General features: G+C 33.4%; 1 protein-coding gene across 9 annotated transcripts in view; it reads left to right on the forward strand.

The window, feature by feature from the left end:
- DPH6 (diphthamine biosynthesis 6) overlaps positions 1–26,464 on the forward strand; it is a 178,132-nt gene that overhangs the window by 48,955 nt on the left and 102,713 nt on the right. For all 9 annotated transcript variants that reach the window (XM_052693900.1, XM_052693908.1, XM_052693901.1 and 6 more), the window contains exons 6-10: positions 3,888–3,949; positions 8,190–8,284; positions 13,835–13,922; positions 22,571–22,721; positions 23,996–24,127. In XM_052693900.1, the coding sequence (XP_052549860.1) occupies positions 3,888–3,949; positions 8,190–8,284; positions 13,835–13,922; positions 22,571–22,721; positions 23,996–24,127 (528 nt within the window). The remainder of the gene's footprint in view (positions 1–3,887; positions 3,950–8,189; positions 8,285–13,834; positions 13,923–22,570; positions 22,722–23,995; positions 24,128–26,464) is intronic.

The raw sequence follows: 26,464 nt of genomic DNA on the forward strand, positions 1-26,464 counted from the left end.
AAAGCCCAACTTGCTTTCTTGACAAGACATTATAAATTGACTGATGTAATTCAGTTGGGGAGTTAAAATGCTTTGAAAATAATGGGGCATAACATTCTAGGGTTAACATTTATTCATAGATGATGCAATTAAATAAAGCAGGCATTAACTTCAAGGTCAGTCAGTAAAGTAATAAAAGTGAATATTTTAATTGAATTGTAATTGCTTCCCATTGATACATGCAAGTTAAGTGAAATAGATGTCAGTGCTACAAATTACAGTTCTCTTCCTAACTAATTTATTCATTTTACAACAGTCATCCAGATCCGAACCTTGTTGTTGGTTTATCCATCCATCCAGCTTTCTTCCTGGCTAGCTTTATGGAGAAGTCTGGAGGATGTGGTTAAATTGAATATTCTGAGAATTTGCAATATTTTTTTCCTTTATAGTCTAAGTTGTTTTAAGTGTCTCAATCAATCTACTCCTTCTTTAAAAACAAACAAACAAAAAAAACAACATACAAAATAGAAGAATGAATTTACAAAGGCTGCTCCAAAAGTATTACCTCCTATTTTATTATGATGGCCTTCAGTGCCAGAGGGAGATGTTGGTACTATGACAGTAGAGGCTGAATCTTCCCACCAATATTTTGCTGTATTTTTTTGCCACATAAAATATGGCAACAAAGTGACAGTCTGATAAAATGACATCGATGAAGTGTGTCTGGAGCAAAGATGTGTCATTGAATTCCTACATGTGAAACATACATCACCCATTTACATTCATAAACACTTGCTGAATGTTTATGGAGATCAAACAGTGCATGTGAGCACAACGAGGCAGTGACTGGTGCCATTTCTGCAGTGGTGACCACAGCAATGGATCACTTCCGCAGATTTTAGGGGTGTGGCATGCAGGCTTTTGTTCATCTCTGGCAAAAATGCAGTTAGTGGTGGTGATTGTGTTGAAAAATAATGTTTTGTAGCTGACAATTTGCTCTATCAAATAGTATTCTTGTGCTTTTGGTATCTGTTGTAGTTTCCATGGGAATAAATGGGAGGCATTACCTTCAGAGTGACCAATGTTTATTAACTGCTTGTTAAATATGGCTTGTAAGTATGGTAATATACTTTATTTTACTTTAGCAGTAAGTGTACACTGTGTGTGTACACCGTTATTTGCAATTTGAATTTGGATTACTGATTCTGTGAGCTACTGGTTATATTGGTTCTTGATGTCTTTAGCAGATTATTTTCTCACAATGCAAACTTAGTAAAAACTAAAGGAAAATATACTTTTCAAAAGAAGGACAAGCTACCCAAAAAGTAGAATACTATTAAGAAAGAGAAAAAGTTACATTGCACTTCTATAGATTTTCATGTAAGTAGGGATAATAATTATTGTAGAGTTTACAAACTGTACACAGGCAATTAATTTGCATTTTCTATGATATTTGTATAATAGTTTCTTTTTACTTGTTATGATTTATTAAATGGGAGCAAACAGTAGAGGAGTATTCTTCTGAAAATCAAAGAGAGATTAGGAGAGAAATAATATATTAGTATGTCTGGATTTAGCAACTTTCCTTTCTGACTTGTTTGTAGTGAGAATTTAGTTAAAATTTAATCAAATAGTTAGTCCCTCTCTTTAATAAAACTATCTTGGAAAAGTAGTGATATTAATGGAGAATGTTAATCTGGTATTGTGCAGAGTATTATAATATGCTACTCACACCTGTTCCATTAAATTCAAGGACATGATGTTAAGCTAGTATTCATTGGAAGACATCAACAGAGTCATTGCAATTGTTTACTGTAGGCCACATCAGCTTTCACCACAGTGTATACCATAAGTGCATATGTTCTACAATTAATTAATCATGATATCTGCATGTGCTTCATGATCATTTAAGTTGAGGAGTAAATTTGCTCTGGAGAAAAGGTTCTCCAGCTAAATGATTGTAAGGACTTTAAAAACAGTGGACAACCAAACTCATACCTATTAAAAGAAGATATAAGATATTTTTCAAACTGGAGACTGTATGCTGTTGATCTTGTAAATCATTTAATAATATTCATCCCAAATCTTAGGGACAAAACAATACCCAATTTGGGGTTAATCAGTGCTTATAGCCTCATCTGACATGTATGTACACATAGAAATAGTGTACGTTTTGAGAATAAAGGTAGTTTTTAATGAACATTTTCTTTATTTGCCATTTTGCTCCATTATCTTTTATATGGCAGATTAACAAATATAACCTGCTAGAAATATGCTCTATTGGCCTGATTGTACAGTATGGACAATGATGGGATTTTGAAATGTATTTAAAAAAAAAAAAAAAAAGCTTTTCAGAGCAAAGTAAGTATATTCAAATGAAGTTATCTTCATTTGATTTGATCAATCTTCAATTGATTTTCACAAGCATAAAGAAACATTATCTTTTATGTAGCAATGAACATTTTCGTTCTGTTAATAAAGAGCAGTAGATGACTCCCAAGATAAGAACAGAGGTGGAAAAACTGTCCTCCATCCTTTTAATTATTAAACAGTTTGTAAAGTGTCTCCTCAAATAGTAAGGAAATTTTTAATGCACTTTAATAAAATATTTAAAAAATTTTATGTTTTGAAATCTCATTCATTCTATCTTGTTAATTTAGTTTCACTGAAATTTAAATATATCAAGAGCATCATTATAAAAATTAAAAGGCATATCAGCTATTTGAACTCAGCAAAGACTTTATTTAATAGTAAACCATACATTTATATAAAAACTTATATTATCAGTGAGCTAAAGTGCTTTGCAAGGAACATGCTTTAGAAATTACTTCTAAATTGAGACATTCTGCTGGCAGCTCTTTGATTATACCATTATTATATAAAGTAGTACCCTAGGAAGAAATAGACGAGTTTGTGATGAGTACTAGGAAATGTGATCACTGAAAACCTTTCAGTGTACCTTCGCTTTTAGAAGTCATCGTTCTGTTTTTCTTTCTTTGAATGTTAAGACCTTTTGACCACTTACTCTCAAATCTAACTAGAATATTAATTTGGTTACTCATTGATGAGTGTGTCAGCTCTTGAAATAGGGTTCCTGGGTGTTTTTTTTATCCCAGTGCTGATTACTGCCAATTATTTGTTTTATTCTTGAGAAGTGACCATGTAGCAGCCCTAAGCTGGCAAAACTCATAAAGGCAAAAAGTGAAGAAAGAAATTTAGAGAGGCAAGGTATTGGTACTATTAAATGCTAATAAATGCTAATAATTACTTTTTTTTTTGTCTAGGAAAAGTAAATCAATACATAGACATCTTATAGAATATTTTGTGATGAGTCAGAAGGCAAAGCATTTCAGATATGCTGTAAATCTGAACCCTATATCTCCATCATTTCTAATTCTTGCCTTTTTTTGTTAGACATGTATGAGAAATTTTGTTTTGCTTTGTTTTTTAAGGAAAAGTTTGTCTTTTCCAATAATTTAACATATCTCTTGTAGAAACTACGATAACTTGTATTTTAATTTAACATATGTGTAGAAAGGAAACTTTCTAGTTTCCAACTGAACTTCTGAGGTGAGAAGGTAACTTCTGTGTAGATTATCTATTGCTGTGAATTCATGTGTTTACTTTGCTGGCTATTGAAAGGGAAGGAAAACAACAGCTTATCTAGTTGGCACGCAGTACAAAAATAATTGGCCTTGTTCATCATGAGCGTGATGAATGAAACGAAAACATTTTGCCTGATGGGGATGAAAGAATTATGACAAAGTAGGTTTTCTTTAGGATAGAACTTTTTTTTAGGTACAGTGGGACAAATTCTGCGGTAGACAAGCTACATTAAAAAAAAGAAAAAGAAAGTCATATTGTTACTTCATAAAACATGTTTTAACTTTTTTTTTTCTTTTTTTCAGGTTTAGATCCAGACAAGCATCTTGGAAAAACATTGGATCAAATGGAGCCTTATCTTTTGGAGGTATTACTGTATTACTGAAAAAATACTCATAGGCAAAGTTGTAATTTGAGTGCGATGCTTTAGAAAGTCAGAAAAATTAACAGCAAGTAATGGATGTGACAAGATCATATGTGATATAAAATTTCTCTGTAACTGTCAACATCTGAACATTTTGTATCATATTTTATGTAGTCAGAATGCATACAGAAGTGCCTTTCAAAATTGAGTAAGAGCATATACTTGAGCATATACTAAATTCTGTCCATGGGGGTATGTAGTCATCACAGCATGTAAATGCTTATAAATGGAGCTAGTATATTCACTTAAAGAAAAGGTGTATAACTAAGAATAAGAAGACCAGATTTTGTACATCATCTTTGAGTTTGAAGTAGAAGAATCAAGTATTGAGCTATGTACAATCTGTGAATAATTGTCCTGGAAGTGTGGTTTTGTATGTTGTCTGTGACAAAATAAGCTTACTCTTTTGCTGTCCTCAAGCAAATTAACAACCTTGTCCAGGTTTAAACTGAGACAAAGTTGATTATATTCAGTGTCTGGTATGAGGCCATGTTGTTTTGACTTCAGGAGAAAGACAAGTTTGATAACACAGTGATCTTTTAGTAATTGCTGAGCAGGTGCTGTAAAGAGCCAAAGACTCAGAGGGCTACAGAATTTTCCAAGTTGGAAGGGCCCATGAGGATCAGCAAGTCTAACTCCTGGCTCTACACAGGACCACCCAAAATCCAGACCCTATTTCTGAGAGTGTTGTCCAAATGCTTCTTTAACTCTGGCAGCTTGGTGTCTAACCCACTGCCTAGGATGCCATTTTCAGTGCCTGAGCACCCTCTGGTGAAGTACCTTTTCCTAATACCCAATCTGAACCTCACCTGCCTTGCCAGCAAGGGGAGTAGAAGGAGCTGGGAGAGGACAGAACTAGGACATGTGACTCAAACTGGCCAAAGGAATGTGTCATACCATATGGCATCATGATGAACAATAAAGGTGTGAGGAGTTGAGGGGGCAGCAGCTGCTGAGGCGTACTGGCTGGCCAGCAGTCAACAAACGGTGAGAAACTGCATGGTGCATCAACTGTTTTCGGGAGGGAAAAAAAAATTAGTCATTACTATTTTTCCTTCTCTTTTTAGTATGTAGTTTTGCTCACTGCCAACTCCCAGTGGAATGAGGGAGGGCTTTGGGAAGAAAAGCATAGAGCTCATGGGCTGAGTATTTGTAACTGTTTATTGGATCATTGTCAGGGAGACTGCAGAACTGATCCCTGTGCAGTTTCCTCTGCGTTGCATGCTATGAAAGTCAAAGTACAAGTAAATTGCCTTTTCTGGATGTTTTGTTGGATTTAAGGAGTGATAAAAACAAATCAGTAACTATAAACTGCAGAGGTTTCTGATTTGAAAAATTGCTATGCAACCCAATGAAGTGTTCAACATCAGAAATCCTGGTAGACAGAATGTGAGAGCGAGGTGCTTACAATTTACAGGAAGGAGGAGAAACAAATTTTATTGTTCTGATCAGTGTCAATGTTAATTAAAAGAGAAAAAGAGCTCTGATTTCATTCATGGAATTATTTAACTTCGGGGAGAAATAAATTGCTGCCTAAATTTTCAGTCTTCTGATTGTATTGAGTGGGGGGAAAAAAGTGAAGTGTTAGGTGGGAAGAACTTTAAATTAGATTTGCAATATTTTTCTCATTCCATGCAGGAGGTTGAGTTTGTAAGTACAATAATGATCTGCTATCTATGTTTTCATCATGAGTATTGGTTCAGGACAATGGCAAGAAAAGTTCCTGAATTTTTTTCTAAATTATAAGAACTTAGTTACTGAGGAATGGTCGCTACATTATTACTAAATTGTTTTTTTTTTTTGTATGACTATTTCTTGCATACCAAGAGCCCTAGCTTTTTACACTGAAGTATTTTTGGCAACCTGCCAAATCTCTGAGGCTGTTTGCCCTCTCCTTGGAATTTATTAATAGAATGCTAAATGTATATCATGGTAATATTTGTCTGTACTTCTGTCCCTATTAATAGAAATAATTTTTTAGTCATTTGTGTGCTTGCCTTATAACTTGATGAGTAATTCTGAATGTAAAGAGCATTTCTATAGTTACGTAGAATTTCTGAATTGGGAAAAAAGTCTACACTTGGACAGGAAGCACTGGAATTCATATATTCTATCTTATATCACTCAACTTCAGTCACAAAAGTCAGCTTTTCTCTTTGTCTGTTGTACCCAAAGTTAGAAGGGGCCATTCTTTGGTAAAGTTTGGATTCTTCTTCTATACACCCTTTGTCTGACTGTGTATTTGAGTTAAGATGAATAGCCTGGAAGTTGATTTCTTCATTATATTTCTTATAGATTTTGAATTGGACTTGTATATTTAGTTGTGTAATTTTTAATTTTCTGGCTCATTTGAGACCCGTCTTAGCAATCGCAAAATTCATATTAGAATCTATGTTGTTAGTTATGAATATAACTTACAGCTTGCAAAACAAAATATATTAGTCTTGAAAAAATGTTAATTTTCTAAATGATCAGAAGACAAGTTTCTGTTGTCATTGATAACATCTTTAAAATACCACTCACTTGTGAAATACATTGAATGTCTGTTCTGTAAGAGCTGTCAAATGTCCTCAATTCCTGTTGACATTAGTGGGAACTGCAAAAATCTTTAGTGCCCAGTGTAATGGCTGACAAGCATGATCTTAAAGCCAGTAACACTGAAAAAGTGGATTTTCCATCACAAATACAATAAACTGTCTTTCACTTTTTGAGTATTTGGTATTGCCTCTAATTATTACAGGTACTAATATTCACAAACAGAACTACTGATTTTAAAAGTGACAACTTTTCATAATGGAAAAAGTTACTGTTAGAAAGATCTCCAGGTTTCTCTTTTTCATTTTATATTATGATTTTGTTTAGAGGGCTTCATTTATTTGTTTATTTTATGGAAGCTCCAAGAAGAAGAATAAAAGGTTTTGACTAAGTGTTTTGTAGATTGTCCATTCTTATTGCATCAACATTAATTATTCTTGATGTATTTGTCCTGTAGAAATCTTTTTGCTATTGTTGACAGAATACATTCTTTCTTGTGTCAGAGGTGTAGTTTATAAAGAGCATTTGATTAAAGGTTTTCTTCTGTTCATTTTCTTTTTAAGACAATATTTAAGGGAAAATGAAAAATGTCTCCAATAGTAATACATTAAAAAAAGATGTAACATTTCTTACAAAGGAGACTTAGATTTTCCACTACAAAAACCCTTAAACCACAAGGTCACATAGAGTATTATCAAGGTATTGTTTTCTCAGATTGTTATCCTTTTCTTCAATAATATAAAAAAATTGAAGAGGACTTAGGCCTTTTGTTTAACTAACTGAATTTAAATAAATGTATTATAACCAGGATCGGAGTTTTTCCTGCAGGGAAAATGGAGGTGGGGTGTCTGTGCTTATAGCATGATGCAGTTGCTTGATTACTACCTACTGACACAGTAAATGTAGAATTGGAATGAACTGTTCAGCAATTGCATTCTTCTTACGCAGACAAATGAACTTTGGTTCATGTTCTACAGTCATTGATGTAAACCATGTCTCTTATTTGAAATTTACTGAATTATGCAATTATCTGTTTTAATGTGATTCCCAGAGCTTCAGGAATATTTATAAATATATCAGCTTAGAGACCATACTTAGTATGATAAGGAATGGAAGCAACAAATTCAGTTTTTGCTTTTCCTTTTTGCTTTTGACTTGGAAAGTTCAATTCATGAGAATTTTTGAGAACAAGATAGTTATTTACAAGAGTATGGAAGCGGTTGTTAACTGTTGCCAGAAATTTTATTTGCTGTACACTGCTATGTAAAGTGCTACATCTTGTATTGATTTACAGCACAAGCTTCTCGCAGAAGTGAACTATCTCTGCCAAAGGGATAGAACCAGATTTGTGTGCCTGAACAAACTTTCTAGTCTTTTGTGGAAGAATAATCAGGATTTGATTTGTTTATCTGAATACTGCAGTACCAATTCTACTTAAAATGTATCACAAATTATATTTATTGGTATTTCATAGATCATTGTGATACAAAGAAATCAAGAATCTTTTGTGTGATATTTGAGGGTCTTTTTTATTATTTTAATGAGTGGCCTTTTAGAAGATACAAACTGAATTTATCAGCAAAATCTATTTTTAGTGCTCTAGCTCTACTGTAATACCTGTATGTTTAAATTTTTTCTTTTGCATTAGGTTTCTGAGAAATATGGTGTCCACATTTGCGGAGAAGGTGGAGAATATGAAACATTCACTCTGGACTGCCCTCTATTTAAGAAGAAAATAGTTGTGTAAGGAATAGTTTCTTCCATTTCCTTATATTAAAGCAATGAGAGCATTTTCACATTTAGCTTGAGGCAGCTTTTGTTGGCAGAGTGAAAAACACATCCTCTAAGTTCACAAATACTCACTTTGTTTAACACTGGCCAAGTCCTCTGAAAACCTAAATCAATACCTGACAAGACGAGGCCTTCATAGAAAGCTATAAACTTCTTAGACATTTGCACTTTCGTTTACTTGCTGATTATGGCCTGCAGTAAAACTGGTACCTGCACACTGACACTTTTATCCTTTCATGAAGTGTGAATTGCCTGTAATATTTATCTTTCATTACAGCTACATTTGATAAACTGCCACATCAGTAGCCTGTGGGTTCCATTAACTCCGTGTGTGTGTGCGCAAGTGAGTGTGTGTAAGTTTAGCAGCTTAGAATGATAACGAAAACATTTTTCTTCCATTATTAGAGGATATTTTAAAAATAAACATAGGATGAATCCATCTAGTATTTACTGAGTAGCTTATTCTTTGAAATAAATTGAAATCTGTGTAGTGGGGTATGAATAATCTTTGACTCTTGTTGTAAGTTTCTTTTTAGTCTGTTAAATAGCTAAGTTTGCTTGCTTTGAGTGAGATGTTTCGACTGATGTTCCTTTTCTTAGCCAAGTAAACAGATTAGTAATCATGTACTGATGATGGTCGTCTTATGGAAGGTCATGATTATTGTTCATATATGGTAAAGCTTCCACAGTGAAGATCTATTTGTTTCATTTTTCCATACCACTGGTATCTGTATAGAGCAGAGAACCAGCAACTGTTTGACTTTCATTACAGGGACAGGAAGAGCAATAGATAAAATGTGGAAAGGTTTAGAAACTGCTATAGTGGAAGTATGCTGAGGTGAAATATTGGTTGACTGCATGATATGTCCTACGTAGTCAACTAAAAAACTAGATAATTTGAGTCTGGAGATATTCATTTTTACATTTAATGTCTCATACGATTTCTACTGAAGTGATAAAGTCTTATCAATTCCAGTGGGTATCAGAGACAGAATTCTGAGAAATTGTCATTTTGTTTGAGAAATAATACCCATTACTAGCTGTGGCCTGTTCAGTATTTGTATTGCAACACTTGCAACAAAATGTATACTTTAGAAGAAGGTAGCTAGGTTATAACTGATAAATGAAATACGCTTATTTAAGTTTTTGGCTTACATTTGTTTAGTTTATTGTTTACATTATTAACTATATTTTGTTTCCGATTAAACCTGGTTATTCCGTTAGAATTAGATATACAATTCCCCAGTATTCCTTTAGAAAGATCCTTAGAAAAGGTGTCCTTTTGCACACCTGAAATAGATTAAACGGTTACTCAAGCTAGTTCTAAATGTACATTTCTATAGTCGAAACTGAATAGGTACACTGACATTTTGTTTCTCAGGCTTAATTAGGACTGCTTAGCTCTCTCCTACTTTGTTATAAAAGCATACCTTTTAAGGGCCATTCATGTAAAAATCTATTATGAGCTTTTACAATAATATTTGTAGTTTCTTTTTCATTAAACATTGCTGATAATCATTTGTTATTTATGAGTTGTTTTTACAACTTTACTTAGTTTTTATTTTTGTTTCTCATATTCACTGGGTGAATCAAAACAGACTATGTAATCATGTTGTTAGGCTGGTAGTTTCCAGATGTTTAAATAGCCATGGTTGTGATATACATCCTGATATTATTTTTAAGCTTAAATGGCATTGTAAGAATTACAAGCTAGAGGTTAAATAAAACCTGTACAAATTTTTTCAAGGTTCCTAAATTCCTTAGAAACATTTTGCTAGTGTAAGTCTCTGTGGAAGACATTGGAGATTATTCTTTCCTATATAACAGTTACAGTGTATTAACTTTGGCTGGCTGGCAAATGCTCACCAAGCTACCCTCTCACTTTGCAGGGGAAAAAAATAAGGTGCAAAAGCTTATGCGACAAAATAAGGGCGGAAGGATGGCTTAGTTGAGACCATCATGGGCAAAGCAGTCTTGATTTGGGAAAGGGTAATGAACTGCACCAGTGAGCTGCTCAATTAAAATTAATAGGTTGCAGCTCCAGCCAGGAACCCGCTCCTGCTTTGGCTCTCCACAAGCTATGGCCTTTCTCAGGCCACATCCAACTGCTCCTGCACAGACTCATCTCTACGGTCTGCATATGGAGATTTGCTCTGTCTGCCATCTCTGGAGCTGCAGGGGAGCAACCTGCTTCACTGTGGGTTTACAGGGTACTTCTGTTCTGCATCTGGAGCACTTTCTGACCTCCTTCTGTGCTGATCTTGGTGGCTGCAGGGCTGTTTTTCTCACATGTCTTTTCTCACTCCTCTCTCACAGCTGCTGTTCAACATTTTTTATCCTTTCTTAAATGAGTTATTTAGAGGATCTACTTGAGTAGCTAATGGGCTCAGCTTTGGCCAGTAATAGCGTCCCTTTTGGAGCCAGCTGGACCTGGGCACAGTTCAGTTCTCACAAAAGGCATCCCTGCATCTTCCCACATCAAAACCTTATCTAATATGCCCATAATTTACAATGTTACTTTTTGGTAGCATTTTCACTGATTACTGCTTTTGTCACACGAAACTTGTGACTGTGTTTTCACATTGTCATCTTTGAAAAAGGAAATCTGCTCTATCAGGAAGAAAATAACCTTTATATGTCAGTTATGGAGAAGTGGGAGTTGTTTTAATGTAAGACTATGTGGTTAATTTTGCTTTTGAATATTAAATTCAGTATTGCAAAACCATTCGATTTTCATTTAAAGACATGCCTTGCAAACCAAGCATGCCAAATTGACTGAAATATTTGAAAATAAACAATATTTAGTGGAGAAACAAAGATCTTACAATAGAAATACTCAACCAGGAGTCAGATGGGTTTTACCTGGTTTTACCAGAATGTCTGTTGTCATCTTTCTTATGCTCAATATTTAAGAGATACCAAGCATTTCCTGTCTGGCATTACATTCAAATTTGTAGTGCAATTGATTGACACCTCTAGAAATCATATAGTTCTTGTCTATGTGAGGGCTATCTATTGTCTAATGTTATGATAAAGGCCCATTAGTATGTATGGAATGCAGAATGCTTCAATTTGTTTTCTTTCTAAGTTAAATTGATATGTTGAAAATGTTTTGGAAGTATAATTCTACAGATTGCTTTGTCATTAGCCCTGTGATTAGGTTTAGAATCAAAACTAAATATGTAAACTTGAGAAAAAAAATGACAAAGAAGACTTGCCCTAATGTGTATTTGTTTTGTGAAAATATTATTCTGTTTTAAAGTAATTTTCCAGGTATTCAAGGTGATTTGAGGGATCAGACAATTAGGACAGTTTTTCAAACTATTATTTTTGTTGTTTTCTAAAGTCTTCTGAAAATATTCCTTAACAAAATTCCTCTTCTTCTGTCACAATGTAGTTATGTTCCTAAGGAAAACTATGACTTTCAGTATGAGATGGACTTCTCTTACAATTTTCAGAACCTCTCAAGTGACTGTTTTTTTTTTTATATTAAGCTCTCTGCTATTGATGTTGTTTAATTATTTACTTACATCTTTTACTATCTCCTAAGCCATACATAATGTCCAAGTTAAGGGCTTCCTGTGTTTTGAATTGATGACTTCTTATTGATAACAAAACTCTTACAGTTTCCACATGTTTGTTACGTTTAGTATTGAACAATACAGTACATTTTATCAGTTAAAACAAATATGTATGTTCTGAGAGGCTGATAGAAAATGATTTAATTGGAGAAGAATATTTTATATATGTTGTAATACTACTTTCAGAACCACGTAATCTACCTATTTTGAGCCATCAATTGAGAAATATTAGCACTTTAAACCAAATACCTACTGTGGTGCCATGCATGTGTTAACTGTCTGTTTCAGGAATGCATTTCATTCTTAGTAGAAATGTTACTGTTTATATTACTTCTTGAGCAACAAATCTAAAAAGTTCCACAGTTGTAGAATTGCTAGCACAAGCATCATTGGTTAGCATGCATGCTGCACTGTTGAATTGGTACATGTGGGAATATGGCTTCTTTTATTTTGTAATATTTTTTAGAAGTATACTTCTTAGTATTTTTTAAGTATTTTTTATAAGTTACTAGGCATTTAAATTGTACAAAATTGTACACTAAACAACCCTAAAATATTATTTTTTAACTTTGAACATAAGCTTTTCTGAAATTTCAAGTAACTACTGCATCACTCAATGGTACTGGACTTCTCCATTGCTGTTGTTCCCTTCAACAGCAAGCAGTGGTTATTAAGATATTATCTTCAGACACTGGAGATACACAGATACCAGATATCATTGCTATATCAAAGTATGTTTTTATGATCAACCTGCTCCTATACTAAAAATTTCCAAAGTGAGATTCTATCCACTTACAAAATTCCTATTTGAATTAGTAGGCACTGTGACCATTTGAAAAGAATTACTTTAATCTTAAGAGACTATCTTTAAGAAGTCCTAAAAGAATGTGATATTTCAATCTTAAAAGTCTTGGTAGTAACTCTCAAGAATGAAGCTATAGACTTGATCATCAAGAAATTAAAACTTATTAAAAGTGAAGTAGAATTTTTTTATGCTAATGGTGCATTGTACAATATAGTGATGGTGATTGCATTAAGGAGTTTGGATTTTAAATCCTAAGCCACATTTTAAAAAGCAGATATTTCTGTTAATTTTACACTTTCATTAAATCAGTGAAATATGGGTAACTTCAGCTGTTTCCAGTGTGCATGTGGCATTACCAGAAATCTTGTTTGGAATCCCCAGGCCAAACTCATTGAATTCTGTGAAGTTTTAACAGCACTGTGACTTCAAGAAAATTATCTGTATGTCTTCAGCATTTCTTATAGGAATTTTCAGGTTTTCTTGTAAGGCATCTGAGATTCTCACTTTCTGATGTTTATTTCCTAGAGTTACCTTTTGCTTAAGTAGTAAAGCCATGCAGATGGCTAGAACAGATAAAGCCTCTTTTGAATCAAAACATGACAGATTGTGTCTGTAAAAATAAAAGCTACAATTAACTAATTTGAATCAGCACACAGTAAGTTTATCATTGCTACCAACACATTTGGCATTAAAAAGTTGTGTCTAGTAGTCTTCAGTATAAGAAGCAAGATGGTCAAATCAGTCAATTTCTCAGCATGAAATATTGCATGGTGTTAATACTTGAAGAACTAGTCCCTGGAGCATAATGATGAAAAATAGACTTTCAAAAATCTCACATTGATAAAATGAAAAGATTGCATTACTTATTAGTCTCTGGAATGCAAAATGTAATGTCAGTTATGATTGCATAGGCTATATCTAGCTAAATATCTTTATTCTGATCTGGAATTATAGATTATTCCTTTTGAAAATTAGTGAAGATAGCATGATGTTCAACAGAAGATTTTATATGGCAAAAACTTTCTTCATTGTTTTAAAAAAAAAAAAAAAGAAAAAGATTCTCAACTGGTTATCTTGTACATTAATATATATGATTCTGATAACTTTGCGTTTCAGAGATTCTGCAAAAGTGGTTATGCATTCAGCTGATGCATTTGCACCTGTGGCCTACCTTCATTTTCTGGAAATGCACCTGGAGGATAAGGCAAGTAAATTCCAAATGTCATCTCCCTTTAAAGCTATATGCATGGTTTTTTGTGTTGCATTGTCATAGTTTGAAGGTAAGTTACATCTTCTTATTTGTGTTCTTTGAAATAAAGATGTGTATATTTAGTTGAATTTCAGAACATCATATATGAAAAACTCAATATAAATGCTTTCTTATTGAATGAATGAATGAATGAATGAATGAATGAATGAATGAATGAATGAATGAATGAATGAAGGTAATATATCAGTGTAGCATTTTTTTCATTTTGAAACCTTAAGATATTCAAACAGCATGGTGCAGTCAAGTAGATACGTAACCCGCATCATACAGCCAGCCACAGAGTAGAATGCATCTGTACTAGGAACTGTAAGAACAGTGTTGATTTGCTTGGATCTCTTCATGCTGTTTCTGTTGTGGTGCAGATGATGCTAAAACCTGAGCCCCTAGTGCTCAAGTATTAAACATGCTGCTTGTTTAATCTTTTCTGTATGGAAGTTACATCTAATGATTGACTTTAAAACATTGTAGAGAAGATATCCTGATCAATGAGCTTGAAAGAATTGTCAGTAATTAACAGGGATTCCTTCAATAGTTCCTGATTCAATGGAATATGGAAAACAAGAATAGGAACTCCTGTGATTTGGATGTTGCAAAATTACACATGAGCTAAGAAAATCAGATGAGAAAGTACTTTTTCTAGTTTTTGTTATATATACCTATTCATATCTATATACACTTTTCTATTTTTCTCTTCATTATTTTGCAGATAAAATATGTTTTTCTTACTCCTTAACATTTTTAAATGCTTCAACTTTGTTGAAGATGATCTTCCTGCCACTACTGCAGTCATCTTTTTTTAGTTCTTCCCCATTTCTTTCTATGCTTTGCCAATCACTGAACTTCTTCTGGTTGAAGGGATTGTTACTGAATGTTATTACAATTATTACAGTTTCATTTACATCTCATCTCTCTTAAGGGATGTTTCTTTTCTTTTTCTTTTTTTTTTTTTTTTTCCCTATGCACGATACCTTTTCTAATCTTATCATTCCATGCAGATAAAATCAGTACTTTTTTTCTTGTATGGTAACCTCACTGTTCCCATAAAAAGTAAATTGAATTTTATCCTTCTTGTTTCTAATTTGAGACTTCTTTCAGATATAAAATGGTAAGTATATGTGAGGAGAATCTGAATGTCTGCTAACTACATGAAATAAACCCAAATAGGCAGAATAATTGAAAATCTGGACACACGTGGTGGGGTCTACATTATGATATTAATATTTCTTTGGGGGTCCTGACTTTTCTTGCTTATGGCACACTTAATGCTAAAATGCATCATATATCACTAAAAAGTGGCAGGCTAGGGAAAATGAAGAACACAAAGGTTTACATAAATCAGGAAAAAGTTATATTAAAATGTATAATATTTTATATCGGAATCAAGATTTTTACTTTTATTTGAATGGAAGCTCTTTTCTCCTTATTATTGTTGATTTATGTTTTAGATTTGGTTAAAGCCTCACAGTTTCAGGCACTATTGTAATAAGTCTTATTTCACATTCCTTGTAGACAAAGCTGTCACACTTCTAGAGAAGTAAGGTTTATTCTGGATTTTGGTATATGAACTAATGTCTTGTAGAATTAAAAGAAAAATAGTCTTTTTGTGCCATGTCTGTGTCATGAGGAAGAGCATTAGAACCTTTTGGCTATAGATTAATTTTGTGTCATGTTAAAATAAGCTAGGTTTTCAAGAAGATATGAATATGGAGAGCCAGTCAGTCCTTCAGAGCACAACATGTTACTAGGCACAGTTCAACTGTGTAATGACAGAGGCCTTTAAGATTAATATGCCTGTAGCACTGTACTTTTTCTCACTCCTTCATGCTTTACAAGCCCTACAAAACATGTTAAGTATCGGTTAGTAGTTCAGCGGTTGAAAGCTAGTCCTGCAATAACAAATCATTGCAGAGGAGAAAAAAAAAAAACGGTTTTAGTTACAGACTTTCAAAATATTACTGAAATTTGAGCAAAAATTCTCAACAATGAGAATAAACAGCGTATAACTTACTTATGTAATCTCATTGTTTACAGTTGGAACAGTTGGAAACTGTTAATAGACTGCACAGTGATGTGTAATTCTAGTAAGCATCATGACATCCGTTTTGTTATCATTTCAGCTGAGCTGTGTATTTTTAATTTTTATTTTGTATTCAATTTATCTTAGTTATATGCCACAGGTGTTAACTTCACATTCTTTGAATTTACCTTATTATTGTTATGCACTTATTATGCTAGTGTACCTTAGCCTCTGCTGTCTTTCCTTCTCTAGAATGTATTTTCTTCAGATAAATCCCTTCTTGTTTAACTACAGAGCTTGGAACTACAGAGCTTGGGTAGAAATTTGTTTTAGATTGTTTCTGTCAGCAAAATGAGCCCCCGTGCCTGGGGGAAAATAACATCTTGCTTACTGTTCTGATTTAATATGCTACTGTGAAACCTCAAGATGCATTCTTGTATAATATTTGAAACTTTTTTCTTTTTACCTCCTTTTTTTCTTTCATTAACAGTGACAACAAAACAGATAAAGAGATAATTAGATTTTATTACTAGAACATTGTTAGAAGTTTGGCAAAAAAAAACAGCTTAAGAAAACTTTTTTTCAAAGGTATTCTACAAAGACATTAGGAATAAATAATGCCAGTAAAACACTCATGCTTAAAATTCATGATTGCTTCATTTACTTCATTGTGGGGAAAAAAAAGTCACTATTGTGATGTACATAAAGCAGATACCTAGCTTCATTCCTATTTTACTTTTCCAGTAACTCTGTGACTTTGCATATTTAAATTGTAAGATGTTCTTTGCTGAGGGGAAGCAATTTCTCTAGCATTTTCTAGTACCTCTAAATCAAATGTATCAGATTTTTTTATGCAATAGAAATATAATTGTAATATTTTTCAATTAGGGCAAAATATAACTGTTTAAAATTGCAAGTTTTTTTAATTGACAGCAAACTGAATTTTGAAAACCTTTTTATTTGCCCCATTTCATACTGTTCTGTTACTATGTTGAACTATTTTGATTTTGAATGATCAGAAACAGAAATGAAAGCTTCTTATGTGATAGTTCTTTCTGAGCATATTTCTGGTAATTGTGGTGAATATATTAACTACCAGTCATGCTTTAAGATTTGCTCTTTGTCACATTTAATAATGAGTGCTCTGTTCCCTGAGTCCCAGTGTGTAGGAATACATATACATAAAACAATACTAGCTGTCAAACTGCAGTCCCTTAGGTTAGAGTTAGTCCAGGATTAGAAAGAATCACATAGCTTTCTACCTACACTTAGCAGAAGAAATGGAATCTGATTACCTGCAACAGATAAAGGTGACATGTTTGATGCTGTACTTCCTTGATGTGTAGTATTGCATTGTATTTACCTACCATGAAATGATATTCATTTTTCTGTATCTGGGTGGAACATGTTGCTGAAATGCAAGCAGTTGTGCCTCTGTTAAACATCAGCAAATCAATTTCACAGGCTAATTTAAAGATTAATTTTGAAATATTTGTATAAGTCAGGAATGGTGTTTGGTAGATATGTACCTGCCTCTTGTACTAAAGGAGCATACTCCTATAGCTTAGATTTGATTTAACTTTGTGGCCTGTTTCTGTCCAGTTTCTTCTACCTGAATTATTTTAATCTATCTCCACCTAAGACTTTAGGTATTAGACTTTGTAATTGGTGTTAAGGAGCACAGGAGGGAATTTCACTGTATTGGTAGTTGCATTTTTTTCAATACTTTGCCATCACTTAGTGATATTTCTCCTAGGTAACCTTTAATTTCCCTTCTACATCATAAAAATTTTGGAAACTGCTGTTTGTAACAACTTCTCAAACTTTATAACAAATAATTGCAGACATATTTTCACTGTACATTGATCTATTTCAAACAGTAAGATAATAAATCAAGGATTTTCCTTCATGCTTCATTTGTTTGCAGACTAAGTCCAATTCTCTGAAAAAGATTTTTTGAGAGGTCTCTTTATTATTTTAAAATCTTTCAGAGTAAAGGACATTCTTTCCTGTGTGTCTATATACTATACTTGAAATACTGCAAGGAAGTGTACACGGTCTCCCTCATTATATTTATTTCAAAGAGTTATGTTATCAAGGTAAGCTGCAAAGAATAGATTATCACAGTCCTCGTACATCTTATGTCTCACGAGCTCTCTACCATCCTATATTTTCATTGTTGCTTAGTGAGAAACCTTCAATTTTGGAATTTTGTTGTGATGGGTTTTTATACCAGTTTCTATGGTGGCAAATGTAAGCTTTTTAAGAAGGCAATCTGTTGTTTTCATAAAAGACCACTACATGGAATTTCAGCTGTATCAGTCAGAGTCCTAGTTCCAAGGCTTTTTCAACCAGAGAATTTGGATCTTGGAACACTCGTGCATTTGCTTAACTTCATTCTGAGTGTGCTTACATCAATGACAAGAGTTATGTGAATATAGTTAACCATATGCATGTATGCAGGCTCTGATCCAGAATTAGTTTGGTATCACAATGTACAGTGGGTGAGGGAGAAACAGTCTACACAAATGGGAAAATATATTGCTTCTGTGAAGTAAAATGAAAATGTTATGTGGTAAAATAGGTTCTGTAAGATTTAATTAAAATGTCATTATAGCAAGCTTGTTCTTTTTTTTTTTTTTTTTAATAACGACAATGTTAGTCAAAGAAAATCTGTTTGTGGCAGTCTGTAACTTTTGGGATTTACATCCTTAGATTATGTTTTCTATTGACAGCAGTGGAAAACCAACATTTGTATGAGATTTGAATATAACTACTCAACGTAGTCTTGCAATTCTTCTTATGCTGGAATTGAGCCTGTTGTTCTTGTGCCAGATTCCACACCTCATACTTCTGCTGAAGCCTACACCTATACTGCTGTTGAATATGACGGATTAGCAATGTTTTTGGAGCATTGTGGAAGTCATCCTTGATTGAATCATTGTGATATATTGTAGATATATTGAAATCAGTGGTAGCCTATAATTATATTTATAGTCTTTGATGTATGTAAGAAACCTCATAGAATTTCTAGGATGTGGTAATTTCCCAATTTAAAAAAATTTTGTAGCTGACTGGCTGCTTGTGTGTGTGTGTGTAAACATATATGATTTTATTTATATCTGTGAAGCAATATTGATATGATCACTTACAAAATATTGAAAAGTTTAGAAAAAAAGGATCTAGCAGTGGATTATCTGAAAATTGAGTATGTCACACATTTGAGTTATTTGTTATTATTACAGTGCTATACAGGAGTACTGTAGGTTATAAGTGTAATAAGTTGTAATAAAGTTTGTAAGTCTTACTACAGGTCCATGAATATTTTATGACGCACATTTACAGAAAAGATGTTTAGAAACATAGTTGAAAGAACAGTCTTCACAGGTGGCTTGAAAATTGAATAGGTGCTCTTTTAACATTCTGTTGCATCGTGTCATAAATTCAATCCACCTGGTTAGGTAACAGAGAAGTTACAGATATCTAACAATACTTGTACAAGATATCTTCCTCTCTAGATTTCTCAGAAGGTATTTATGTAAAGCTTAATAAAATCAGGAAACATAGTGGCTGACATTGGCAAGCTGGAACTTCTCCCTTTCTTATCAGCATATTTTTATCCTAATAATAGTTTGTTAACCATTTAAATTCAATATAATGTTATTGAAGTTAAAATCCAAAAATCTAAAAAAGGAAGCAAATAATGAAGAAACAAAGAACAGCACAGCATTGTCATAGGGTCATTCATGTAATTGTCTGTGCATACTGAAAGGCTATTACCAAGTGATGTGTATATTGCATTAGTACTCTCTGAATGTCCATGCTCTAGTTCTAGTTGTTTGTTTCATGCTGGTCTTTACAACTTTGCCAGCATAAGTGACTAACTCAAAAAAACGTACTATTTGCAAGAAGGATGTGGTAGCACTTTTAGAACTTGATGCAACTTAGCATACATATATTTCTGTGAAGAGTTGTGTTGTGGAACTTTTATTATTTTCTTTATCTTGATGGAGCACAGTCAAACTTGAGATCTAATTCAGTTACAGATCTACGTTCCTTCATTTTTATTCTGTAGGTCACAACTGAATATCTAGTTGGCTGTCAGGTGCTCCCTAGATGATGGCAAAATATTTTAACTGGCGGCAGTAGTCAAAGGTGTAATTCAGTGAATGGGAAGTGGTGCAGATGCTGTTAGAAACTTGTGTATTGTAATGTTTGTAATCACATAGCATTTGTGATAAGTTGCAGTTTTCATCTTTGTGCTACGATGTTACTTCTAGTTGACTTCTTTTGACCCCTCATGTACCAGTGATATACATATGGTAGATTATTCCCCTGACTTTCATGCTTTTCTAGGACGAATTAATAGAATGAGGTCCAATGAAAGATCATCAGCCCTTCCACCAGCATAGTTTTAGAGTTTGCAGCACTTAAAAAATTCCCCTTGAGCCCTGTTAGAGGCAGCAGAACTGAGTTTCCTCTCAGAGTAAAGACTTTTTTGTAATATGGGCTTTCCTAAAAATTTCCAAAACCCTATTTTCACTTAACTTTTTCCCTTAACTGTGAAACATCAATGTAAATATTGAGCTCTCAGACTTCTGATAAGTATGATCAGAAGTATTATCAGAGCTTGTGCCTTTTTGTTTTTATTACTTTTGCTTAATATCAAGAGAGCTGTTAAAGTTACTACTAGATATGTTTTGTTTTCCAAAGGAAATAAAAAAAAATATAAAATTGACTTATTGTATGAAAATTTTTATATTTGGAATTGATTAATAACCTTTAATATAGCCCATTATTTGACAGCTTGGTTTGATCTAATTCTTGAAAAACAGAGAATGCAGAGGGTCACGCTTTGGGTGACCTTACTTCATATAACTTATGCACTTGTGTGCTTTGCTGTATAATATTAATGTTCTTTTTGCATAGAAGTTTCATATTCAGTACAATTAATTTGTGGGCTAAAACAGTATTTGGCAGTTTTTAATCCTCATGTAAGGCTTCATATTTTGTCACCTTTTTGTCACCTTTTGACAGCATGCAGTGTCATTTGCTTGAGGTTCATGGACAAATTCAGTCATAATTCATTTTCTTTTTATATCAAGACAAGTAGTGTTTGCCAAGCTAGTGATACCAAAGTCAGCATCTCCTGCAGATTAGGCTGCATTGGAAATTAAGATGAAAGAGAGTAGTGGGTTCTGACTGTTGATCTAAACATAAAAATAGATACATGTGTATGCTGTAATCACACAACTTGCTGGTAACAGTGAACACAGTGTTTTGGAAGGCTGATCTGTGTATTCTTTTTGCATTAAAAGGTGCACTGGGTAGTTTTCTTATCCTAGGCCCAGGAAAGCATTTAGAAGCACAGAATCACCAACAGTGGAAACAAACCTGTTGCATTGCCTGGGTTTGTTGTGGCCAAAGTGCAGGACCCAGCACTTGGTTTTGTTGAACTTCATCCTGTTGGCCTCAGCCCAGCTATCCTGCCGGTCTGGATCCCTTTCTACCCCCTGGCAGATTGATGTTTCAACCCAACTTGATGTCATCTGCAAACTTACTGAGGAAGTTCCCATTCTCCTAGTCTGGGTCATCAGTAAAGATACTGAACGGCACAAGTGCTGATTCTGACCCTTGGTGGGGAATGCCACTTGTGACCAGTCAACAGTTGGGTTTAATTCCATTCAACAACCCCCTCTGAGCCCAGCTGTCCAGCCAGTTCTTTAACCAGAAAAGAGTGTTCTTGTCTAAGTCATGGATTGCCAACTTCTCTAGGAGAATACTATGGGAGACAATCTCAAAGGCTTTGCTGAAGTCTACGTAGACTACCACTAGATAGATTGTCCACTGTGTGGATAGAATTTAGGGAAAAAAAGACACCACACATTATTTTTCTTTCTTATCAAAACATTACTCGATGTATAAATTTCGTAAAATGCTGTTTTATTTATCTCAAAATACTGAGCATTCTAAAGCTTGTTGAGTTTGATTAAGTGGATAGCCTTTGCATGAGGTGAATGGAACCAAGACAGTGGCTGCATTTACTCAAGATTACGAGACTTACAGGGGCTGCATTTACTCAAGATTTAACAAGGTTTTAAAACTTTTCTTATAGTCTTTTGCACTGTCTGAAGTGTTTACTGACAGTGTTAATGATCAAGTTGCTACTATAACATTTCTGTTCTTTTTTTCCCTTAGTTATTGTATTTTCTGGCAAACATAGCTGTCCTGCAAAATTGTGGAACAGTGTTTCTTCATTATAATATCATCCTCTCTCTTATCTCAAGTTTCATTGTTTCTCATATCTGTTATTGCTTACTAAACCTGGAATTTGATCCCATGTGATGAATCAGTGGGAATATATTGTATGCTGTTAATTCTGCAATCTAAACAGTAGGAAAAGCTGTTACTGTTTGTTCTTCCATTAATTCTTCTAAGCTTAGGTGCTTGTCAAGCTGAAGTGGTTTTTGTAATTAAAACTGAAAGCTTGAATGATGAAATATGGTTTCATATTGCTTGGTATGGTGTTTACTGGTTTATTTTATAATTCTTTTTTCTCATGCAGGAGAAATCTTCAGATACATTTATGGGCAGTAGCTGCTCTTGTGAAGTAATCTGCAACAACAGTGATAGTTTATCTTCTTCAGAACCGGATGAGCAACAGAATATCAGTCCAATCATCGGGAAGACTTTGAAACATAATTCTTTGGATTTCAGTGAGTTTTGTGCAACTTTCATTAGGAAAGTAATAGTGAATATTTTATGCACTGCTGGGCAGGAGCGTAGCTGTTAAGACTATAAGACAATTTGTACCCATTAATAGCCACATCTTAAAAAAATAAAAATAAAAAGTCTCCTACTACAATTAAGTTTTTTGATAGGGAGCAATAAATCTGTGGTAATAAAACTCAAGTTATTTTGCAGAAGAAATGTAACCCGATTTTTTCTTTCTTTCTTTCTTTCACACGTTAATGTTTATAATTTGCCTGAACTAAATTACTTTAATATTACTGTCATTGCAGTGGAAGGAATTAGTTATTTAGAAGATCATGCCAGTACCTGTATCCTAACTCCATTTTAAACTGAAAGTATAAAAGGAAACTCTAAAATGGGTAATAAAATGCCATGACTTGTCTTGCTTGCCTGGACAGATTGGTGTCTATTCCATTAATAAAAATGTCACTGTGTCATGTGCGTGATCAAGTTTAGCACCCTAACAATTTACTGTCCCTTAGGTGAGCTGCAGAGCAAATCATATGTCTAATACTAGCATTGGCTCAAATGTGAGATGACTAACACAAAATAAACTAGTGTTTTTAGAATGGTGACTTACTGAAGTACCACAACATCACTTTTACTCTAAACTTAAAGATTAGTAAACTCTGAAAAGTAAGTTTCATAGTGTAACAGTGTTTGATTTGGAGTGGTGCATAGGCACTTTTAATGTGGATAAATTCTGGGGATTTTTAAAACAAACAAAACAATAATAACAAAAGCACCTAAACAGATTATGCACTTGCTGCTTATTAGAACCATATTAAATTCTTTTAAAATTTGACAGGTAACTTTGAAAATCTGTTTCTATGTTGGCTGAATAGTTTTGAAAATTGTAACTTTTCAATATCACTTCTTTAACGTGTCTTTATAAGAACAAGTAGAAAAACTGTAAAAAGTCAGGGGAAAAGAAGTAAAGGAGGAGAGAAAAATTGAAATTCTCAGCTAAATACTACTTATAAGCACATTTTCTGGAGGCAGTGTTGAAGTACTGCTTTGTTTAATGAGTACTGAATGGTAGCTTGGATACCAGCACAGTTGTAGTATTTGATTTATACCTACATTTCTGTAAATAAGTTATGAAGAATTTTTAACAATTTATATTATGTTGTTTTTTTTCCATGGTTCTTCTTACTTAAACAATTTAAAATGTATTCTTGGTTAGTGTGACTGTTTTCATCTCTGTAATCATAGTGCTGTTATGAATTTCCCATAGGTAAGACATTCAGAAGTTCAGGGAAATCTGTGACTGGTTACCAGTGGTTTTCGTGCATCACTGCACACTTTCATCCATTAAAAGACAAAAATGCTCAAGAGGCAGCAAAGGAAGCATTTTCGACTCTCCAAGGTGATTTTTTCAGATAATCCATTATCAGCTCCTAATAATACATTCTCAAATACGGTATAAAAAAAGGAGTCTGTATTGCAATGTGATTTTGTAACTTCAGGTGTTGTGGTTGTCAGTTTGCCACCTCATCTAGTGTTTGATTGGAATCATTATTGGCTTTAATACTGAACACACTGTAATTTGGCTGCCAGTGAAGGCCCTAGAAAGCTAGCACAGTGCTCATATCAGTGTGATGCTATTTCCATAGTACTTATCATGTGTGAGAGTACATGTGTGCTGTTGATGCTGTCTACTTGCTAAAGCACTATTATAGCTACTATAATTTTAAATTAAGTTTTCTGGAAAAGTGTTGAACATTAGGTCAGTAGCCATAAATCTTACTTATATTCTCAATGCAAAGGAGAAACTGCTTTCTTGGGAATTGTGAAATCCAAGTTCCTTATTATCCTGTCCTTATAAGATATTGATATATAATACAAAATGTTCAGGTTTTTTTTTTTTTTTTTTTTTTTTTTTTTTTTTGTTATAATCATTAGATTAAGCACATTTGTACAGTCTTCTTTTCATTCATAAAAATGGAAATAAGTCTTATTAAGTAAATTCGTGGGCTTGAATTCTTGCTCACTCACAATTCTTGTGAAATGTTATTGTGTAAAATCTTGAACATATGTGTCTTATTTCGCGATTGAATAGAGGACGATTAAGAAACCATAGAAATTGCTTTGAAATAAGGAAGTTTATTGTCAAAGGCCTTTAAGCTAGGTTTTAATTGCTTGGAAGTCAGAAGGGTAGATGTGATTAAATTTTTAATAAAAGGCAACAGTATTTAGTATAAATCTTCTGGACAAAATATGTTAATTAAAGCAAAAGGATTGCATAATATTTTATTTTGTTCTTATCATATTTCAATGGATATCTGTTAATACATATATTATATATTTTTGCTACAGCATAGATGAGAACTGATTGTGTCTGTGTAGTTCAGTAGCCTGTTGCTTTTAGCACATTTCTTTCATTATCTGTATTATAATCAGGAAAAATAGCAATATTCTCATCTTTGGTTAAAAATGTCAGTTCTCAGATTTCCTTTGGGGTTATATTATTTTTGTAAGAGGTTGTGGAAGACTAGATGAATTAAGTTTCTGACATGGAAAAGGAAGCGATATGTTTTTGAGATCTTTACTGATAGGCAGATATCCACAAGGCATTGTCTGTAGTCATACTTCTGATCTATATAGCATTTCAGTCCTTTATGGTTTAAAAATGGAATAGGCACAGTCCTTTTAACCTTCACTTTCCAGGATTAACTGATTTAATGATCTCTAAAGAGGATAAGTGCTTCTCAAAGGATTCAGAAATAGAAATTTATTGTTGGGCATTATGAAACATGCAACTGTTCCATGAAGTGGTTGGATTTCTTCCATAACGCCAAGTACAAGAGGGAATTCAGTACCTTGCCATTTACTGTTATTTTCTTAAACAGTTTTTTTAAGCATATCTTTAGATGACAAAGATTGGAGTGCTTTACATAAAAAGCAGCTTTGGACCAGATTTACCATGGCATATCTTCCTAGGCTTCACTGGAGCAACATGGTTTTTTATTGCATTAAAAATTAGTCTAGAATACTACTTGCTGTAGACAGTTTTGATGTTGCCTTCTGTAGCTCTCAGTCTGAAGATCCAGATAACTCATTTAAAAAAAAAAAAAAAAAAAAAAAAAAAAAAAAGCTGTACTTTTTAATGTGTGTCAGAAGCAATTCTGTATAAGAAAGAATGACTTTCACCTGGCTGTATTTTACAAATATTTTGTAAGAGAGAATGGCTTGAAATTCAACAGAAGGACTTTCCAGGTGTATCCTGGGAATGTGCTATGTGATAGTCTTCTCTTTGGAAGCAGAACATGTAGTTAAGAACCCAGATGATGAATTGGTAACTGGTTCATCTTTTTTATGTTTTTACTAACAACAGTACCTTGGGAGATCAATTTTATTATGTTTGCAAGCTAGGGAGATATTATTTCCCATCATTCCTCTCATTTATGCAGAGAAAAAGGGAATTGTACTTAACATATTTCTAAAAAGTTAAAAGTTATAAATTTATCCAAATCTCTTTGCCTTTGATTTGCTATAATGCTACTTCATGTCCACAAATTAGAGTTTGTTTCTCAGTTTATGCAATTTAGACTTCCTTTTTTACATTTATTTTTTTTTTCCCCGACATTCCACATAGTGCTACAAAACCTTTAACTCAAACTCTCAAACTCTACTTGACTAAAATTCTGGCCGGAAATTTACGAAATGTCATTATCTTCTCCTTGAGTGATGAAATAGCACCTAA

Source organism: Tympanuchus pallidicinctus, unplaced genomic scaffold (genome assembly GCF_026119805.1).
Source record: "Tympanuchus pallidicinctus isolate F22 unplaced genomic scaffold, pur_lepc_1.0 scaffold3, whole genome shotgun sequence".
In the NCBI taxonomy this organism is placed as follows: domain Eukaryota; kingdom Metazoa; phylum Chordata; class Aves; order Galliformes; family Phasianidae; genus Tympanuchus; species Tympanuchus pallidicinctus.